The 20,203-nt window shown below is 34.5% G+C and overlaps 1 protein-coding gene across 1 annotated transcript in view; it reads left to right on the top strand.

Annotated features, from left to right (window-relative positions):
• Positions 1-20,203, top strand: part of LOC128191934 (uncharacterized) — a 128,283-nt gene that overhangs the window by 26,845 nt on the left and 81,235 nt on the right. Inside the window, 55 exon segments of the mRNA XM_052864310.1 lie at positions 54-167; positions 442-555; positions 790-903; positions 1,154-1,267; positions 1,527-1,640; positions 1,914-2,027; positions 2,264-2,377; positions 2,628-2,741; positions 3,001-3,114; positions 3,390-3,503; positions 3,740-3,853; positions 4,104-4,217; positions 4,477-4,590; positions 4,866-4,979; positions 5,216-5,329; positions 5,580-5,693; positions 5,953-6,066; positions 6,340-6,453; positions 6,690-6,803; positions 7,054-7,167; positions 7,427-7,540; positions 7,814-7,927; positions 8,164-8,277; positions 8,528-8,641; positions 8,901-9,014; positions 9,288-9,401; positions 9,638-9,751; positions 10,002-10,115; positions 10,375-10,488; positions 10,763-10,876; positions 11,111-11,224; positions 11,475-11,588; positions 11,848-11,961; positions 12,235-12,348; positions 12,585-12,698; positions 12,949-13,062; positions 13,322-13,435; positions 13,711-13,824; positions 14,061-14,174; positions 14,425-14,538; positions 14,798-14,911; positions 15,187-15,300; positions 15,537-15,650; positions 15,901-16,014; positions 16,274-16,387; positions 16,663-16,776; positions 17,013-17,126; positions 17,377-17,490; positions 17,750-17,863; positions 18,137-18,250; positions 18,487-18,600; positions 18,851-18,964; positions 19,224-19,337; positions 19,611-19,724; positions 19,961-20,074. Coding sequence (XP_052720270.1) covers positions 54-167; positions 442-555; positions 790-903; positions 1,154-1,267; positions 1,527-1,640; positions 1,914-2,027; positions 2,264-2,377; positions 2,628-2,741; positions 3,001-3,114; positions 3,390-3,503; positions 3,740-3,853; positions 4,104-4,217; positions 4,477-4,590; positions 4,866-4,979; positions 5,216-5,329; positions 5,580-5,693; positions 5,953-6,066; positions 6,340-6,453; positions 6,690-6,803; positions 7,054-7,167; positions 7,427-7,540; positions 7,814-7,927; positions 8,164-8,277; positions 8,528-8,641; positions 8,901-9,014; positions 9,288-9,401; positions 9,638-9,751; positions 10,002-10,115; positions 10,375-10,488; positions 10,763-10,876; positions 11,111-11,224; positions 11,475-11,588; positions 11,848-11,961; positions 12,235-12,348; positions 12,585-12,698; positions 12,949-13,062; positions 13,322-13,435; positions 13,711-13,824; positions 14,061-14,174; positions 14,425-14,538; positions 14,798-14,911; positions 15,187-15,300; positions 15,537-15,650; positions 15,901-16,014; positions 16,274-16,387; positions 16,663-16,776; positions 17,013-17,126; positions 17,377-17,490; positions 17,750-17,863; positions 18,137-18,250; positions 18,487-18,600; positions 18,851-18,964; positions 19,224-19,337; positions 19,611-19,724; positions 19,961-20,074 — 6,270 coding nt within the window.

Genomic DNA, 20,203 nt, shown 5'->3' with positions numbered 1-20,203 from the left:
GGTAGAATGCGGTTATATCTTGCTGATCAATGAGTTGGTACTTGATATTGAAGATATCGATGATTGCACCCCAAATATCTGCAAAAACAATGGGACTTGTAAAGACCTTGTCAACACCTACCACTGTGAATGTGTTTCTGGATTCAATGGGACAGAATGTGAAAACAGTATGTTCAAAGAACTTAGTATCAGACAAACAAAACCCAAAACCTAAATATCTTAAAGTAGAGGCACCAGTTTCTGCATATGTTTGGGTTTGATTATTTTACAGTACAATGAATTCTATCTAGTAAGTAGGTTGATAGGCTACATCCTTTACAATCAAAGAATAATGCCAATGATGATAGCTTTGTTCAAAATTATTTTTTATTAAAAATAGAAAACACATTTTATTCTATATCTTTCCTTTCAATGTCTTTGTACATGTACTTGATATTGCAGATATAGATATGTGCTCCGAAAGTCCCTGTAAAAACAACGGTACCTGTTCAAATCTTATCAATCACTACCACTGCGACTGTGTTGCTGAATTCAATGGAACAAATTGCGAAATCGGTAAGAATTCCTTGTACAACATAAGTCTTGCATCAAGCTGTAAAAGATGATTTTATTATGATTATTGTTTACGAGATGTTGAACAAAGTACTTGAGAAGGGGTGTACCGCCAATTTTTTGGTTCCATCCCATCACTACATTAATGCAATGGAAGAAATATAGACAGTTCCAAATCTGAGGGCTGATATAATGCATTTGATTCCCTGCACTACAAAATCGAACTTGATACTGTAGATATCGATGAGTGCTCCAGCGGTCCCTGTCAAAACAATGGAACCTGTCAAAACCTCGTCAATCACTACCAATGCGAATGTGTTGCTGGATTTAACGGAACAAATTGTGAAAACAGTTCGTACTTTCGTAACTATATTACTTGATAATACACTGCAAAATGGTTTCTTATGTTGAGTTTGAAGGATTTTTCTTGATTTAGTCATTTGATCGATGGGGATTGCAACTGATAGATGGATCTTGATTTGTAATTTTTTCTTGATGAATCAAGGAAATTGTTGCAAGCAATCGTAGCTTTGCAGTTCAAGAGCAGGCATAAGACTGTAGAAGTAATTAGTAGAAACTAAATGATTATCATTATTCACAGATATCAAGGAATGCTTTGCTGGTCTCTGTGAAAATAATGGAACTTGTAGAGACCTGATCAATAGGTACGAGTGCGACTGTGTTTCGGGATTTAATGGGACACATTGTGAAAACAGTAAGTTCTACGCATATAATGTGAAACAAATTTCAAAATGAAAATATTTTAGAAGAGATCAGTAAAGAATGACCATCTTCTGAATGTGCTTCTGTTGATTTTCAATGCAACCATTTTTGAAATCTTTGATTTGATTGTTTATTCTGTTGATAAGAACAAATGTTGAAATGGTGATAATTTGGATTTTCATGCCATAAATTGAGGAAAGTAGAATGCGGTTATATCTTGCTGATCAATGAGTTGGTACTTGATATTGAAGATATCGATGATTGCACCCCAAATATCTGCAAAAACAATGGGACTTGTAAAGACCTTGTCAACACCTACCACTGTGAATGTGTTTCTGGATTCAATGGGACAGAATGTGAAAACAGTATGTTCAAAGAACTTAGTATCAGACAAACAAAACCCAAAACCTAAATATCTTAAAGTAGAGGCACCAGTTTCTGCATATGTTTGGGTTTGATTATTTTACAGTACAATGAATCCTTCTAGTAAGTAGGTTGATAGGCTACATCCTTTACAATCAAAGAATAATGACAATGATGATAGCTTAGCTCAAAATTATTTTTTATTAAAAATAGAAAACACATTTTATTCTATATCTTTCCTTTCAATGTCTTTGTACATGTACTTGATATTGCAGATATAGATATGTGCTCCGAAAGTCCCTGTAAAAACAACGGTACCTGTTCAAATCTTATCAATCACTACCACTGCGACTGTGTTGCTGGATTCAATGGAACAAATTGCGAAATCGGTAAGAATTCCTTGTACAACATAAGTCTTGCATCAAGCTGTAAAAGATGATTTTATTATGATTATTGTTTACGAGATGTTGAACAAAGTACTTGAGAAGGGGGGTCTACCGCCAATTTTTTGGTTCCATCCCATCACTACATTAATGCAATGGAAGAAATATAGACAGTTCCAAATCTGAGGGCTGATATAATGCATTTGATTCCCTGCACTACAAAATCGAACTTGATACTGTAGATATCGATGAGTGCTCCAGCGGTCCCTGTCAAAACAATGGAACCTGTCAAAACCTCGTCAATCACTACCAATGCGAATGTGTTGCTGGATTTAACGGAACAAATTGTGAAAACAGTTCGTACTTTCGTAACTATATTACTTGATAATACACTGCAAAATGGTTTCTTATGTTGAGTTTGAAGGATTTTTCTTGATTTAGTCATTTGATCGATGGTGATTGCAACTGATAGATGGATCTTGATTTGTAATTTTTTCTTGATGAATCAAGGAAATTGTTGCAAGCAATCGTAGCTTTGCAGTTCAAGAGCAGGCATAAGACTGTAGAAGTAATTAGTAGAAACTAAATGATTATCATTATTCACAGATATCAAGGAATGCTTTGCTGGTCTCTGTGAAAATAATGGAACTTGTAGAGACCTGATCAATAGGTACGAGTGCGACTGTGTTTCGGGATTTAATGGGACACATTGTGAAAACAGTAAGTTCTACGCATATAATGTGAAACAAATTTCAAAATGAAAATATTTTAGAAGAGATCAGTAAAGAATGACCATCTTCTGAATGTGCTTCTGTTGATTTTCAATGCAACCATTTTTGAAATCTTTGATTTGATTGTTTATTCTGTTGATAAGAACAAATGTTGAAATGGTGATAATTTGGATTTTCATGCCATAAATTGAGGAAAGTAGAATGCGGTTATATCTTGCTGATCAATGAGTTGGTACTTGATATTGAAGATATCGATGATTGCACCCCAAATATCTGCAAAAACAATGGGACTTGTAAAGACCTTGTCAACACCTACCACTGTGAATGTGTTTCTGGATTCAATGGGACAGAATGTGAAAACAGTATGTTCAAAGAACTTAGTATCAGACAAACAAAACCCAAAACCTAAATATCTTAAAGTAGAGGCACCAGTTTCTGCATATGTTTGGGTTTGATTATTTTTACAGTACAATGAATTCTATCTAGTAAGTAGGTTGATAGGCTACATCCTTTACAATCAAAGAATAATGCCAATGATGATAGCTTTGTTCAAAATTATTTTTTATTAAAAATAGAAAACACATTTTATTCTATATCTTTCCTTTCAATGTCTTTGTACATGTACTTGATGTTGCAGATATAGATATGTGCTCCGAAAGTCCCTGTAAAAACAACGGTACCTGTTCAAATCTTATCAATCACTACCACTGCGACTGTGTTGCTGGATTCAATGGAACAAATTGCGAAATCGGTAAGAATTCCTTGTACAACATAAGTCTTGCATCAAGCTGTAAAAGATGATTTTATTATGATTATTGTTTACGAGATGTTGAACAAAGTACTTGAGTAGGTGGGTCTACCGCCAATTTTTTGGTTCCATCCCATCACTTCATTAATGCAATGGAAGAAATATAGACAGTTCCAAATCTGAGGGCTGATATAATGCATTTGATTCCCTGCACTACAAAATCGAACTTGATATTGTAGATATCGATGAGTGCTCCAGCGGTCCCTGTCAAAACAATGGAACCTGTCAAAACCTCGTCAATCACTACCAATGCGAATGTGTTGCTGGATTTAACGGAACAAATTGTGAAAACAGTTCGTACTTTCGTAACTATATTACTTGATAATACACTGCAAAATGGTTTCTTATGTTGAGTTTGAAGGATTTTTCTTGATTTAGTCATTTGATCGATGGTGATTGCAACTGATAGATGGATCTTGATTTGTAATTTTTTCTTGATGAATCAAGGAAACTGTAGCAAGCAATCGTAGCTTTGCAGTTCAAGAGCAGGCATAAGACTGTAGAAGTAATTAGTAGAAACTAAATGATTATCATTATTCACAGATATCAAGGAATGCTTTGCTGGTCTCTGTGAAAATAATGGAACTTGTAGAGACCTGATCAATAGGTACGAGTGCGACTGTGTTTCGGGATTTAATGGGACACATTGTGAAAACAGTAAGTTCTACGCATATAATGTGAAACAAATTTCAAAATGAAAATATTTTAGAAGAGATCAGTAAAGAATGACCATCTTCTGAATGTGCTTCTGTTGATTTTCAATGCAACCATTTTTGAAATCTTTGATTTGATTGTTTATTCTGTTGATAAGAACAAATGTTGAAATGGTGATAATTTGGATTTTCATGCCATAAATTGAGGAAAGTAGAATGCGGTTATATCTTGCTGATCAATGAGTTGGTACTTGATATTGAAGATATCGATGATTGCACCCCAAATATCTGCAAAAACAATGGGACTTGTAAAGACCTTGTCAACACCTACCACTGTGAATGTGTTTCTGGATTCAATGGGACAGAATGTGAAAACAGTATGTTCAAAGAACTTAGTATCAGACAAACAAAACCCAAAACCTAAATATCTTAAAGTAGAGGCACCAGTTTCTGCATATGTTTGGGTTTGATTATTTTTACAGTACAATGAATTCTATCTAGTAAGTAGGTTGATAGGCTACATCCTTTACAATCAAAGAATAATGCCAATGATGATAGCTTTGTTCAAAATTATTTTTTATTAAAAATAGAAAACACATTTTATTCTATATCTTTCCTTTCAATGTCTTTGTACATGTACTTGATGTTGCAGATATAGATATGTGCTCCGAAAGTCCCTGTAAAAACAACGGTACCTGTTCAAATCTTATCAATCACTACCACTGCGACTGTGTTGCTGGATTCAATGGAACAAATTGCGAAATCGGTAAGAATTCCTTGTACAACATAAGTCTTGCATCAAGCTGTAAAAGATGATTTTATTATGATTATTGTTTACGAGATGTTGAACAAAGTACTTGAGTAGGTGGGTCTACCGCCAATTTTTTGGTTCCATCCCATCACTTCATTAATGCAATGGAAGAAATATAGACAGTTCCAAATCTGAGGGCTGATATAATGCATTTGATTCCCTGCACTACAAAATCGAACTTGATATTGTAGATATCGATGAGTGCTCCAGCGGTCCCTGTCAAAACAATGGAACCTGTCAAAACCTCGTCAATCACTACCAATGCGAATGTGTTGCTGGATTTAACGGAACAAATTGTGAAAACAGTTCGTACTTTCGTAACTATATTACTTGATAATACACTGCAAAATGGTTTCTTATGTTGAGTTTGAAGGATTTTTCTTGATTTAGTCATTTGATCGATGGTGATTGCAACTGATAGATGGATCTTGATTTGTAATTTTTTCTTGATGAATCAAGGAAACTGTAGCAAGCAATCGTAGCTTTGCAGTTCAAGAGCAGGCATAAGACTGTAGAAGTAATTAGTAGAAACTGAATGATTATCATTATTCACAGATATCAAGGAATGCTTTGCTGGTCTCTGTGAAAATAATGGAACTTGTAGAGACCTGATCAATAGGTACGAGTGCGACTGTGTTTCGGGATTTAATGGGACACATTGTGAAAACAGTAAGTTCTACGCATATAATGTGAAACAAATTTCAAAATGAAAATATTTTAGAAGAGATCAGTAAAGAATGACCATCTTCTGAATGTGCTTCTGTTGATTTTCAATGCAACCATTTTTGAAATCTTTGATTTGATTGTTTATTCTGTTGATAAGAACAAATGTTGAAATGGTGATAATTTGGATTTTCATGCCATAAATTGAGGAAAGTAGAATGCGGTTATATCTTGCTGATCAATGAGTTGGTACTTGATATTGAAGATATCGATGATTGCACCCCAAATATCTGCAAAAACAATGGGACTTGTAAAGACCTTGTCAACACCTACCACTGTGAATGTGTTTCTGGATTCAATGGGACAGAATGTGAAAACAGTATGTTCAAAGAACTTAGTATCAGACAAACAAAACCCAAAACCTAAATATCTTAAAGTAGAGGCACCAGTTTCTGCATATGTTTGGGTTTGATTATTTTACAGTACAATGAATCCTTCTAGTAAGTAGGTTGATAGGCTACATCCTTTACAATCAAAGAATAATGACAATGATGATAGCTTAGCTCAAAATTATTTTTTATTAAAAATAGAAAACACATTTTATTCTATATCTTTCCTTTCAATGTCTTTGTACATGTACTTGATATTGCAGATATAGATATGTGCTCCGAAAGTCCCTGTAAAAACAACGGTACCTGTTCAAATCTTATCAATCACTACCACTGCGACTGTGTTGCTGGATTCAATGGAACAAATTGCGAAATCGGTAAGAATTCCTTGTACAACATAAGTCTTGCATCAAGCTGTAAAAGATGATTTTATTATGATTATTGTTTACGAGATGTTGAACAAAGTACTTGAGAAGGGGGGTCTACCGCCAATTTTTTGGTTCCATCCCATCACTACATTAATGCAATGGAAGAAATATAGACAGTTCCAAATCTGAGGGCTGATATAATGCATTTGATTCCCTGCACTACAAAATCGAACTTGATATTGTAGATATCGATGAGTGCTCCAGCGGTCCCTGTCAAAACAATGGAACCTGTCAAAACCTCGTCAATCACTACCAGTGCGAATGTGTTGCTGGATTTAACGGAACAAATTGTGAAAACAGTTCGTACTTTCGTAACTATATTACTTGATAATACACTGCAAAATGGTTTCTTATGTTGAGTTTGAAGGATTTTTCTTGATTTAGTCATTTGATCGATGGGGATTGCAACTGATAGATGGATCTTGATTTGTAATTTTTTCTTGATGAATCAAGGAAATTGTTGCAAGCAATCGTAGCTTTGCAGTTCAAGAGCAGGCATAAGACTGTAGAAGTAATTAGTAGAAACTGAATGATTATCGTTATTCACAGATATCAAGGAATGCTTTGCTGGTCTCTGTGAAAATAATGGAACTTGTAGAGACCTGATCAATAGGTACGAGTGCGACTGTGTTTCGGGATTTAATGGGACACATTGTGAAAACAGTAAGTTCTACGCATATAATGTGAAACAAATTTCAAAATGAATATATTTTAGAAGAGATCAGTAAAGAATGACCATCTTCTGAATGTGCTTCTGTTGATTTTCAATGCAACCATTTTTGAAATCTTTGATTTGATTGTTTATTCTGTTGATAAGAACAAATGTTGAAATGGTGATAATTTGGATTTTCATGCCATAAATTGAGGAAAGTAGAATGCGGTTATATCTTGCTGATCAATGAGTTGGTACTTGATATTGAAGATATCGATGATTGCACCCCAAATATCTGCAAAAACAATGGGACTTGTAAAGACCTTGTCAACACCTACCACTGTGAATGTGTTTCTGGATTCAATGGGACAGAATGTGAAAACAGTATGTTCAAAGAACTTAGTATCAGACAAACAAAACCCAAAACCTAAATATCTTAAAGTAGAGGCACCAGTTTCTGCATATGTTTGGGTTTGATTATTTTACAGTACAATGAATCCTTCTAGTAAGTAGGTTGATAGGCTACATCCTTTACAATCAAAGAATAATGACAATGATGATAGCTTAGCTCAAAATTATTTTTTATTAAAAATAGAAAACACATTTTATTCTATATCTTTCCTTTCAATGTCTTTGTACATGTACTTGATATTGCAGATATAGATATGTGCTCCGAAAGTCCCTGTAAAAACAACGGTACCTGTTCAAATCTTATCAATCACTACCACTGCGACTGTGTTGCTGGATTCAATGGAACAAATTGCGAAATCGGTAAGAATTCCTTGTACAACATAAGTCTTGCATCAAGCTGTAAAAGATGATTTTATTATGATTATTGTTTACGAGATGTTGAACAAAGTACTTGAGAAGGGGGGTCTACCGCCAATTTTTTGGTTCCATCCCATCACTACATTAATGCAATGGAAGAAATATAGACAGTTCCAAATCTGAGGGCTGATATAATGCATTTGATTCCCTGCACTACAAAATCGAACTTGATACTGTAGATATCGATGAGTGCTCCAGCGGTCCCTGTCAAAACAATGGAACCTGTCAAAACCTCGTCAATCACTACCAATGCGAATGTGTTGCTGGATTTAACGGAACAAATTGTGAAAACAGTTCGTACTTTCGTAACTATATTACTTGATAATACACTGCAAAATGGTTTCTTATGTTGAGTTTGAAGGATTTTTCTTGATTTAATCATTTGATCGATGGGGATTGCAACTGATAGATGGATCTTGATTTGTAATTTTTTCTTGATGAATCAAGGAAATTGTTGCAAGCAATCGTAGCTTTGCAGTTCAAGAGCAGGCATAAGACTGTAGAAGTAATTAGTAGAAACTGAATGATTATCGTTATTCACAGATATCAAGGAATGCTTTGCTGGTCTCTGTGAAAATAATGGAACTTGTAGAGACCTGATCAATAGGTACGAGTGCGACTGTGTTTCGGGATTTAATGGGACACATTGTGAAAACAGTAAGTTCTACGCATATAATGTGAAACAAATTTCAAAATGAATATATTTTAGAAGAGATCAGTAAAGAATGACCATCTTCTGAATGTGCTTCTGTTGATTTTCAATGCAACCATTTTTGAAATCTTTGATTTGATTGTTTATTCTGTTGATAAGAACAAATGTTGAAATGGTGATAATTTGGATTTTCATGCCATAAATTGAGGAAAGTAGAATGCGGTTATATCTTGCTGATCAATGAGTTGGTACTTGATATTGAAGATATCGATGATTGCACCCCAAATATCTGCAAAAACAATGGGACTTGTAAAGACCTTGTCAACACCTACCACTGTGAATGTATTTCTGGATTCAATGGGACAGAATGTGAAAACAGTATGTTCAAAGAACTTAGTATCAGACAAACAAAACCCAAAACCTAAATATCTTAAAGTAGAGGCACCAGTTTCTGCATATGTTTGGGTTTGATTATTTTACAGTACAATGAATCCTTCTAGTAAGTAGGTTGATAGGCTACATCCTTTACAATCAAAGAATAATGACAATGATGATAGCTTAGCTCAAAATTATTTTTTATTAAAAATAGAAAACACATTTTATTCTATATCTTTCCTTTCAATGTCTTTGTACATGTACTTGATATTGCAGATATAGATATGTGCTCCGAAAGTCCCTGTAAAAACAACGGTACCTGTTCAAATCTTATCAATCACTACCACTGCGACTGTGTTGCTGGATTCAATGGAACAAATTGCGAAATCGGTAAGAATTCCTTGTACAACATAAGTCTTGCATCAAGCTGTAAAAGATGATTTTATTATGATTATTGTTTACGAGATGTTGAACAAAGTACTTGAGAAGGGGGGTCTACCGCCAATTTTTTGGTTCCATCCCATCACTACATTAATGCAATGGAAGAAATATAGACAGTTCCAAATCTGAGGGCTGATATAATGCATTTGATTCCCTGCACTACAAAATCGAACTTGATACTGTAGATATCGATGAGTGCTCCAGCGGTCCCTGTCAAAACAATGGAACCTGTCAAAACCTCGTCAATCACTACCAATGCGAATGTGTTGCTGGATTTAACGGAACAAATTGTGAAAACAGTTCGTACTTTCGTAACTATATTACTTGATAATACACTGCAAAATGGTTTCTTATGTTGAGTTTGAAGGATTTTTCTTGATTTAATCATTTGATCGATGGGGATTGCAACTGATAGATGGATCTTGATTTGTAATTTTTTCTTGATGAATCAAGGAAATTGTTGCAAGCAATCGTAGCTTTGCAGTTCAAGAGCAGGCATAAGACTGTAGAAGTAATTAGTAGAAACTGAATGATTATCGTTATTCACAGATATCAAGGAATGCTTTGCTGGTCTCTGTGAAAATAATGGAACTTGTAGAGACCTGATCAATAGGTACGAGTGCGACTGTGTTTCGGGATTTAATGGGACACATTGTGAAAACAGTGAGTTCTACGCATATAATGTGAAACAAATTTCAAAATGAATATATTTTAGAAGAGATCAGTAAAGAATGACCATCTTCTGAATGTGCTTCTGTTGATTTTCAATGCAACCATTTTTGAAATCTTTGATTTGATTGTTTATTCTGTTGATAAGAACAAATGTTGAAATGGTGATAATTTGGATTTTCATGCCATAAATTGAGGAAAGTAGAATGCGGTTATATCTTGCTGATCAATGAGTTGGTACTTGATATTGAAGATATCGATGATTGCACCCCAAATATCTGCAAAAACAATGGGACTTGTAAAGACCTTGTCAACACCTACCACTGTGAATGTGTTTCTGGATTCAATGGGACAGAATGTGAAAACAGTATGTTCAAAGAACTTAGTATCAGACAAACAAAACCCAAAACCTAAATATCTTAAAGTAGAGGCACCAGTTTCTGCATATGTTTGGGTTTGATTATTTTACAGTACAATGAATTCTATCTAGTAAGTAGGTTGATAGGCTACATCCTTTACAATCAAAGAATAATGCCAATGATGATAGCTTTGTTCAAAATTATTTTTTATTAAAAATAGAAAACACATTTTATTCTATATCTTTCCTTTCAATGTCTTTGTACATGTACTTGATATTGCAGATATAGATATGTGCTCCGAAAGTCCCTGTAAAAACAACGGTACCTGTTCAAATCTTATCAATCACTACCACTGCGACTGTGTTGCTGGATTCAATGGAACAAATTGCGAAATCGGTAAGAATTCCTTGTACAACATAAGTCTTGCATCAAGCTGTAAAAGATGATTTTATTATGATTATTGTTTACGAGATGTTGAACAAAGTACTTGAGAAGGGGTGTACCGCCAATTTTTTGGTTCCATCCCATCACTACATTAATGCAATGGAAGAAATATAGACAGTTCCAAATCTGAGGGCTGATATAATGCATTTGATTCCCTGCACTACAAAATCGAACTTGATACTGTAGATATCGATGAGTGCTCCAGCGGTCCCTGTCAAAACAATGGAACCTGTCAAAACCTCGTCAATCACTACCAATGCGAATGTGTTGCTGGATTTAACGGAACAAATTGTGAAAACAGTTCGTACTTTCGTAACTATATTACTTGATAATACACTGCAAAATGGTTTCTTATGTTGAGTTTGAAGGATTTTTCTTGATTTAGTCATTTGATCGATGGGGATTGCAACTGATAGATGGATCTTGATTTGTAATTTTTTCTTGATGAATCAAGGAAATTGTTGCAAGCAATCGTAGCTTTGCAGTTCAAGAGCAGGCATAAGACTGTAGAAGTAATTAGTAGAAACTAAATGATTATCATTATTCACAGATATCAAGGAATGCTTTGCTGGTCTCTGTGAAAATAATGGAACTTGTAGAGACCTGATCAATAGGTACGAGTGCGACTGTGTTTCGGGATTTAATGGGACACATTGTGAAAACAGTAAGTTCTACGCATATAATGTGAAACAAATTTCAAAATGAAAATATTTTAGAAGAGATCAGTAAAGAATGACCATCTTCTGAATGTGCTTCTGTTGATTTTCAATGCAACCATTTTTGAAATCTTTGATTTGATTGTTTATTCTGTTGATAAGAACAAATGTTGAAATGGTGATAATTTGGATTTTCATGCCATAAATTGAGGAAAGTAGAATGCGGTTATATCTTGCTGATCAATGAGTTGGTACTTGATATTGAAGATATCGATGATTGCACCCCAAATATCTGCAAAAACAATGGGACTTGTAAAGACCTTGTCAACACCTACCACTGTGAATGTGTTTCTGGATTCAATGGGACAGAATGTGAAAACAGTATGTTCAAAGAACTTAGTATCAGACAAACAAAACCCAAAACCTAAATATCTTAAAGTAGAGGCACCAGTTTCTGCATATGTTTGGGTTTGATTATTTTACAGTACAATGAATCCTTCTAGTAAGTAGGTTGATAGGCTACATCCTTTACAATCAAAGAATAATGACAATGATGATAGCTTAGCTCAAAATTATTTTTTATTAAAAATAGAAAACACATTTTATTCTATATCTTTCCTTTCAATGTCTTTGTACATGTACTTGATATTGCAGATATAGATATGTGCTCCGAAAGTCCCTGTAAAAACAACGGTACCTGTTCAAATCTTATCAATCACTACCACTGCGACTGTGTTGCTGGATTCAATGGAACAAATTGCGAAATCGGTAAGAATTCCTTGTACAACATAAGTCTTGCATCAAGCTGTAAAAGATGATTTTATTATGATTATTGTTTACGAGATGTTGAACAAAGTACTTGAGAAGGGGGGTCTACCGCCAATTTTTTGGTTCCATCCCATCACTACATTAATGCAATGGAAGAAATATAGACAGTTCCAAATCTGAGGGCTGATATAATGCATTTGATTCCCTGCACTACAAAATCGAACTTGATACTGTAGATATCGATGAGTGCTCCAGCGGTCCCTGTCAAAACAATGGAACCTGTCAAAACCTCGTCAATCACTACCAATGCGAATGTGTTGCTGGATTTAACGGAACAAATTGTGAAAACAGTTCGTACTTTCGTAACTATATTACTTGATAATACACTGCAAAATGGTTTCTTATGTTGAGTTTGAAGGATTTTTCTTGATTTAGTCATTTGATCGATGGTGATTGCAACTGATAGATGGATCTTGATTTGTAATTTTTTCTTGATGAATCAAGGAAATTGTTGCAAGCAATCGTAGCTTTGCAGTTCAAGAGCAGGCATAAGACTGTAGAAGTAATTAGTAGAAACTAAATGATTATCATTATTCACAGATATCAAGGAATGCTTTGCTGGTCTCTGTGAAAATAATGGAACTTGTAGAGACCTGATCAATAGGTACGAGTGCGACTGTGTTTCGGGATTTAATGGGACACATTGTGAAAACAGTAAGTTCTACGCATATAATGTGAAACAAATTTCAAAATGAAAATATTTTAGAAGAGATCAGTAAAGAATGACCATCTTCTGAATGTGCTTCTGTTGATTTTCAATGCAACCATTTTTGAAATCTTTGATTTGATTGTTTATTCTGTTGATAAGAACAAATGTTGAAATGGTGATAATTTGGATTTTCATGCCATAAATTGAGGAAAGTAGAATGCGGTTATATCTTGCTGATCAATGAGTTGGTACTTGATATTGAAGATATCGATGATTGCACCCCAAATATCTGCAAAAACAATGGGACTTGTAAAGACCTTGTCAACACCTACCACTGTGAATGTGTTTCTGGATTCAATGGGACAGAATGTGAAAACAGTATGTTCAAAGAACTTAGTATCAGACAAACAAAACCCAAAACCTAAATATCTTAAAGTAGAGGCACCAGTTTCTGCATATGTTTGGGTTTGATTATTTTTACAGTACAATGAATTCTATCTAGTAAGTAGGTTGATAGGCTACATCCTTTACAATCAAAGAATAATGCCAATGATGATAGCTTTGTTCAAAATTATTTTTTATTAAAAATAGAAAACACATTTTATTCTATATCTTTCCTTTCAATGTCTTTGTACATGTACTTGATGTTGCAGATATAGATATGTGCTCCGAAAGTCCCTGTAAAAACAACGGTACCTGTTCAAATCTTATCAATCACTACCACTGCGACTGTGTTGCTGGATTCAATGGAACAAATTGCGAAATCGGTAAGAATTCCTTGTACAACATAAGTCTTGCATCAAGCTGTAAAAGATGATTTTATTATGATTATTGTTTACGAGATGTTGAACAAAGTACTTGAGTAGGTGGGTCTACCGCCAATTTTTTGGTTCCATCCCATCACTTCATTAATGCAATGGAAGAAATATAGACAGTTCCAAATCTGAGGGCTGATATAATGCATTTGATTCCCTGCACTACAAAATCGAACTTGATATTGTAGATATCGATGAGTGCTCCAGCGGTCCCTGTCAAAACAATGGAACCTGTCAAAACCTCGTCAATCACTACCAATGCGAATGTGTTGCTGGATTTAACGGAACAAATTGTGAAAACAGTTCGTACTTTCGTAACTATATTACTTGATAATACACTGCAAAATGGTTTCTTATGTTGAGTTTGAAGGATTTTTCTTGATTTAGTCATTTGATCGATGGTGATTGCAACTGATAGATGGATCTTGATTTGTAATTTTTTCTTGATGAATCAAGGAAACTGTAGCAAGCAATCGTAGCTTTGCAGTTCAAGAGCAGGCATAAGACTGTAGAAGTAATTAGTAGAAACTAAATGATTATCATTATTCACAGATATCAAGGAATGCTTTGCTGGTCTCTGTGAAAATAATGGAACTTGTAGAGACCTGATCAATAGGTACGAGTGCGACTGTGTTTCGGGATTTAATGGGACACATTGTGAAAACAGTAAGTTCTACGCATATAATGTGAAACAAATTTCAAAATGAAAATATTTTAGAAGAGATCAGTAAAGAATGACCATCTTCTGAATGTGCTTCTGTTGATTTTCAATGCAACCATTTTTGAAATCTTTGATTTGATTGTTTATTCTGTTGATAAGAACAAATGTTGAAATGGTGATAATTTGGATTTTCATGCCATAAATTGAGGAAAGTAGAATGCGGTTATATCTTGCTGATCAATGAGTTGGTACTTGATATTGAAGATATCGATGATTGCACCCCAAATATCTGCAAAAACAATGGGACTTGTAAAGACCTTGTCAACACCTACCACTGTGAATGTGTTTCTGGATTCAATGGGACAGAATGTGAAAACAGTATGTTCAAAGAACTTAGTATCAGACAAACAAAACCCAAAACCTAAATATCTTAAAGTAGAGGCACCAGTTTCTGCATATGTTTGGGTTTGATTATTTTTACAGTACAATGAATTCTATCTAGTAAGTAGGTTGATAGGCTACATCCTTTACAATCAAAGAATAATGCCAATGATGATAGCTTTGTTCAAAATTATTTTTTATTAAAAATAGAAAACACATTTTATTCTATATCTTTCCTTTCAATGTCTTTGTACATGTACTTGATGTTGCAGATATAGATATGTGCTCCGAAAGTCCCTGTAAAAACAACGGTACCTGTTCAAATCTTATCAATCACTACCACTGCGACTGTGTTGCTGGATTCAATGGAACAAATTGCGAAATCGGTAAGAATTCCTTGTACAACATAAGTCTTGCATCAAGCTGTAAAAGATGATTTTATTATGATTATTGTTTACGAGATGTTGAACAAAGTACTTGAGTAGGTGGGTCTACCGCCAATTTTTTGGTTCCATCCCATCACTTCATTAATGCAATGGAAGAAATATAGACAGTTCCAAATCTGAGGGCTGATATAATGCATTTGATTCCCTGCACTACAAAATCGAACTTGATATTGTAGATATCGATGAGTGCTCCAGCGGTCCCTGTCAAAACAATGGAACCTGTCAAAACCTCGTCAATCACTACCAATGCGAATGTGTTGCTGGATTTAACGGAACAAATTGTGAAAACAGTTCGTACTTTCGTAACTATATTACTTGATAATACACTGCAAAATGGTTTCTTATGTTGAGTTTGAAGGATTTTTCTTGATTTAGTCATTTGATCGATGGTGATTGCAACTGATAGATGGATCTTGATTTGTAATTTTTTCTTGATGAATCAAGGAAACTGTAGCAAGCAATCGTAGCTTTGCAGTTCAAGAGCAGGCATAAGACTGTAGAAGTAATTAGTAGAAACTAAATGATTATCATTATTCACAGATATCAAGGAATGCTTTGCTGGTCTCTGTGAAAATAATGGAACTTGTAGAGACCTGATCAATAGGTACGAGTGCGACTGTGTTTCGGGATTTAATGGGACACATTGTGAAAACAGTAAGTTCTACGCATATAATGTGAAACAAATTTCAAAATGAAAATATTTTAGAAGAGATCAGTAAAGAATGACCATCTTCTGAATGTGCTTCTGTTGATTTTCAATGCAACCATTTTTGAAATCTTTGATTTGATTGTTTATTCTGTTGATAAGAACAAATGTTGAAATGGTGATAATTTGGATTTTCATGCCATAAATTGAGGAAAGTAGAATGCGGTTATATCTTGCTGATCAATGAGTTGGTACTTGATATTGAAGATATCGATGATTGCACCCCAAATATCTGCAAAAACAATGGGACTTGTAAAGACCTTGTCAACACCTACCACTGTGAATGTGTTTCTGGATTCAATGGGACAGAATGTGAAAACAGTATGTTCAAAGAACTTAGTATCAGACAAACAAAACCCAAAACCTAAATATCTTAAAGTAGAGGCACCAGTTTCTGCATATGTTTGGGTTTGATTATTTTTACAGTACAATGAATTCTATCTAGTAAGTAGGTTGATAGGCTACATCCTTTACAATCAAAGAATAATGCCAATGATGATAGCTTTGTTCAAAATTATTTTTTATTAAAAATAGAAAACACATTTTATTCTATATCTTTCCTTTCAATGTCTTTGTACATGTACTTGATGTTGCAGATATAGATATGTGCTCCGAAAGTCCCTGTAAAAACAACGGTACCTGTTCAAATCTTATCAATCACTACCACTGCGACTGTGTTGCTGGATTCAATGGAACAAATTGCGAAATCGGTAAGAATTCCTTGTACAACATAAGTCTTGCATCAAGCTGTAAAAGATGATTTTATTATGATTATTGTTTACGAGATGTTGAACAAAGTACTTGAGTAGGTGGGTCTACCGCCAATTTTTTGGTTCCATCCCATCACTTCATTAATGCAATGGAAGAAATATAGACAGTTCCAAATCTGAGGGCTGATATAATGCATTTGATTCCCTGCACTACAAAATCGAACTTGATATTGTAGATATCGATGAGTGCTCCAGCGGTCCCTGTCAAAACAATGGAACCTGTCAAAACCTCGTCAATCACTACCAATGCGAATGTGTTGCTGGATTTAACGGAACAAATTGTGAAAACAGTTCGTACTTTCGTAACTATATTACTTGATAATACACTGCAAAATGGTTTCTTATGTTGAGTTTGAAGGATTTTTCTTGATTTAGTCATTTGATCGATGGTGATTGCAACTGATAGATGGATCTTGATTTGTAATTTTTTCTTGATGAATCAAGGAAACTGTAGCAAGCAATCGTAGCTTTGCAGTTCAAGAGCAGGCATAAGACTGTAGAAGTAATTAGTAGAAACTGAATGATTATCATTATTCACAGATATCAAGGAATGCTTTGCTGGTCTCTGTGAAAATAATGGAACTTGTAGAGACCTGATCAATAGGTACGAGTGCGACTGTGTTTCGGGATTTAATGGGACACATTGTGAAAACAGTAAGTTCTACGCATATAATGTGAAACAAATTTCAAAATGAAAATATTTTAGAAGAGATCAGTAAAGAATGACCATCTTCTGAATGTGCTTCTGTTGATTTTCAATGCAACCATTTTTGAAATCTTTGATTTGATTGTTTATTCTGTTGATAAGAACAAATGTTGAAATGGTGATAATTTGGATTTTCATGCCATAAATTGAGGAAAGTAGAATGCGGTTATATCTTGCTGATCAATGAGTTGGTACTTGATATTGAAGATATCGATGATTGCACCCCAAATATCTGCAAAAACAATGGGACTTGTAAAGACCTTGTCAACACCTACCACTGTGAATGTGTTTCTGGATTCAATGGGACAGAATGTGAAAACAGTATGTTCAAAGAACTTAGTATCAGACAAACAAAACCCAAAACCTAAATATCTTAAAGTAGAGGCACCAGTTTCTGCATATGTTTGGGTTTGATTATTTTACAGTACAATGAATCCTTCTAGTAAGTAGGTTGATAGGCTACATCCTTTACAATCAAAGAATAATGACAATGATGATAGCTTAGCTCAAAATTATTTTTTATTAAAAATAGAAAACACATTTTATTCTATATCTTTCCTTTCAATGTCTTTGTACATGTACTTGATATTGCAGATATAGATATGTGCTCCGAAAGTCCCTGTAAAAACAACGGTACCTGTTCAAATCTTATCAATCACTACCACTGCGACTGTGTTGCTGGATTCAATGGAACAAATTGCGAAATCGGTAAGAATTCCTTGTACAACATAAGTCTTGCATCAAGCTGTAAAAGATGATTTTATTATGATTATTGTTTACGAGATGTTGAACAAAGTACTTGAGAAGGGGGGTCTACCGCCAATTTTTTGGTTCCATCCCATCACTACATTAATGCAATGGAAGAAATATAGACAGTTCCAAATCTGAGGGCTGATATAATGCATTTGATTCCCTGCACTACAAAATCGAACTTGATATTGTAGATATCGATGAGTGCTCCAGCGGTCCCTGTCAAAACAATGGAACCTGTCAAAACCTCGTCAATCACTACCAGTGCGAATGTGTTGCTGGATTTAACGGAACAAATTGTGAAAACAGTTCGTACTTTCGTAACTATATTACTTGATAATACACTGCAAAATGGTTTCTTATGTTGAGTTTGAAGGATTTTTCTTGATTTAGTCATTTGATCGATGGGGATTGCAACTGATAGATGGATCTTGATTTGTAATTTTTTCTTGATGAATCAAGGAAATTGTTGCAAGCAATCGTAGCTTTGCAGTTCAAGAGCAGGCATAAGACTGTAGAAGTAATTAGTAGAAACTGAATGATTATCGTTATTCACAGATATCAAGGAATGCTTTGCTGGTCTCTGTGAAAATAATGGAACTTGTAGAGACCTGATCAATAGGTACGAGTGCGACTGTGTTTCGGGATTTAATGGGACACATTGTGAAAACAGTAAGTTCTACGCATATAATGTGAAACAAATTTCAAAATGAATATATTTTAGAAGAGATCAGTAAAGAATGACCATCTTCTGAATGTGCTTCTGTTGATTTTCAATGCAACCATTTTTGAAATCTTTGATTTGATTGTTTATTCTGTTGATAAGAACAAATGTTGAAATGGTGATAATTTGGATTTTCATGCCATAAATTGAGGAAAGTAGAATGCGGTTATATCTTGCTGATCAATGAGTTGGTACTTGATATTGAAGATATCGATGATTGCACCCCAAATATCTGCAAAAACAATGGGACTTGTAAAGACCTTGTCAACACCTACCACTGTGAATGTGTTTCTGGATTCAATGGGACAGAATGTGAAAACAGTATGTTCAAAGAACTTAGTATCAGACAAACAAAACCCAAAACCTAAATATCTTAAAGTAGAGGCACCAGTTTCTGCATATGTTTGGGTTTGATTATTTTACAGTACAATGAATCCTTCTAGTAAGTAGGTTGATAGGCTACATCCTTTACAATCAAAGAATAATGACAATGATGATAGCTTAGCTCAAAATTATTTTTTATTAAAAATAGAAAACACATTTTATTCTATATCTTTCCTTTCAATGTCTTTGTACATGTACTTGATATTGCAGATATAGATATGTGCTCCGAAAGTCCCTGTAAAAACAACGGTACCTGTTCAAATCTTATCAATCACTACCACTGCGACTGTGTTGCTGGATTCAATGGAACAAATTGCGAAATCGGTAAGAATTCCTTGTACAACATAAGTCTTGCATCAAGCTGTAAAAGATGATTTTATTATGATTATTGTTTACGAGATGTTGAACAAAGTACTTGAGAAGGGGGGTCTACCGCCAATTTTTTGGTTCCATCCCATCACTACATTAATGCAATGGAAGAAATATAGACAGTTCCAAATCTGAGGGCTGATATAATGCATTTGATTCCCTGCACTACAAAATCGAACTTGATACTGTAGATATCGATGAGTGCTCCAGCGGTCCCTGTCAAAACAATGGAACCTGTCAAAACCTCGTCAATCACTACCAATGCGAATGTGTTGCTGGATTTAACGGAACAAATTGTGAAAACAGTTCGTACTTTCGTAACTATATTACTTGATAATACACTGCAAAATGGTTTCTTATGTTGAGTTTGAAGGATTTTTCTTGATTTAGTCATTTGATCGATGGTGATTGCAACTGATAGATGGATCTTGATT

Source organism: Crassostrea angulata, chromosome 1, assembly GCF_025612915.1.
Source record: "Crassostrea angulata isolate pt1a10 chromosome 1, ASM2561291v2, whole genome shotgun sequence".
In the NCBI taxonomy this organism is placed as follows: domain Eukaryota; kingdom Metazoa; phylum Mollusca; class Bivalvia; order Ostreida; family Ostreidae; genus Magallana; species Magallana angulata.
Note: the sequence above shows the minus strand (reverse complement) of the source record. Positions and strands in the feature narration are given on the sequence as shown.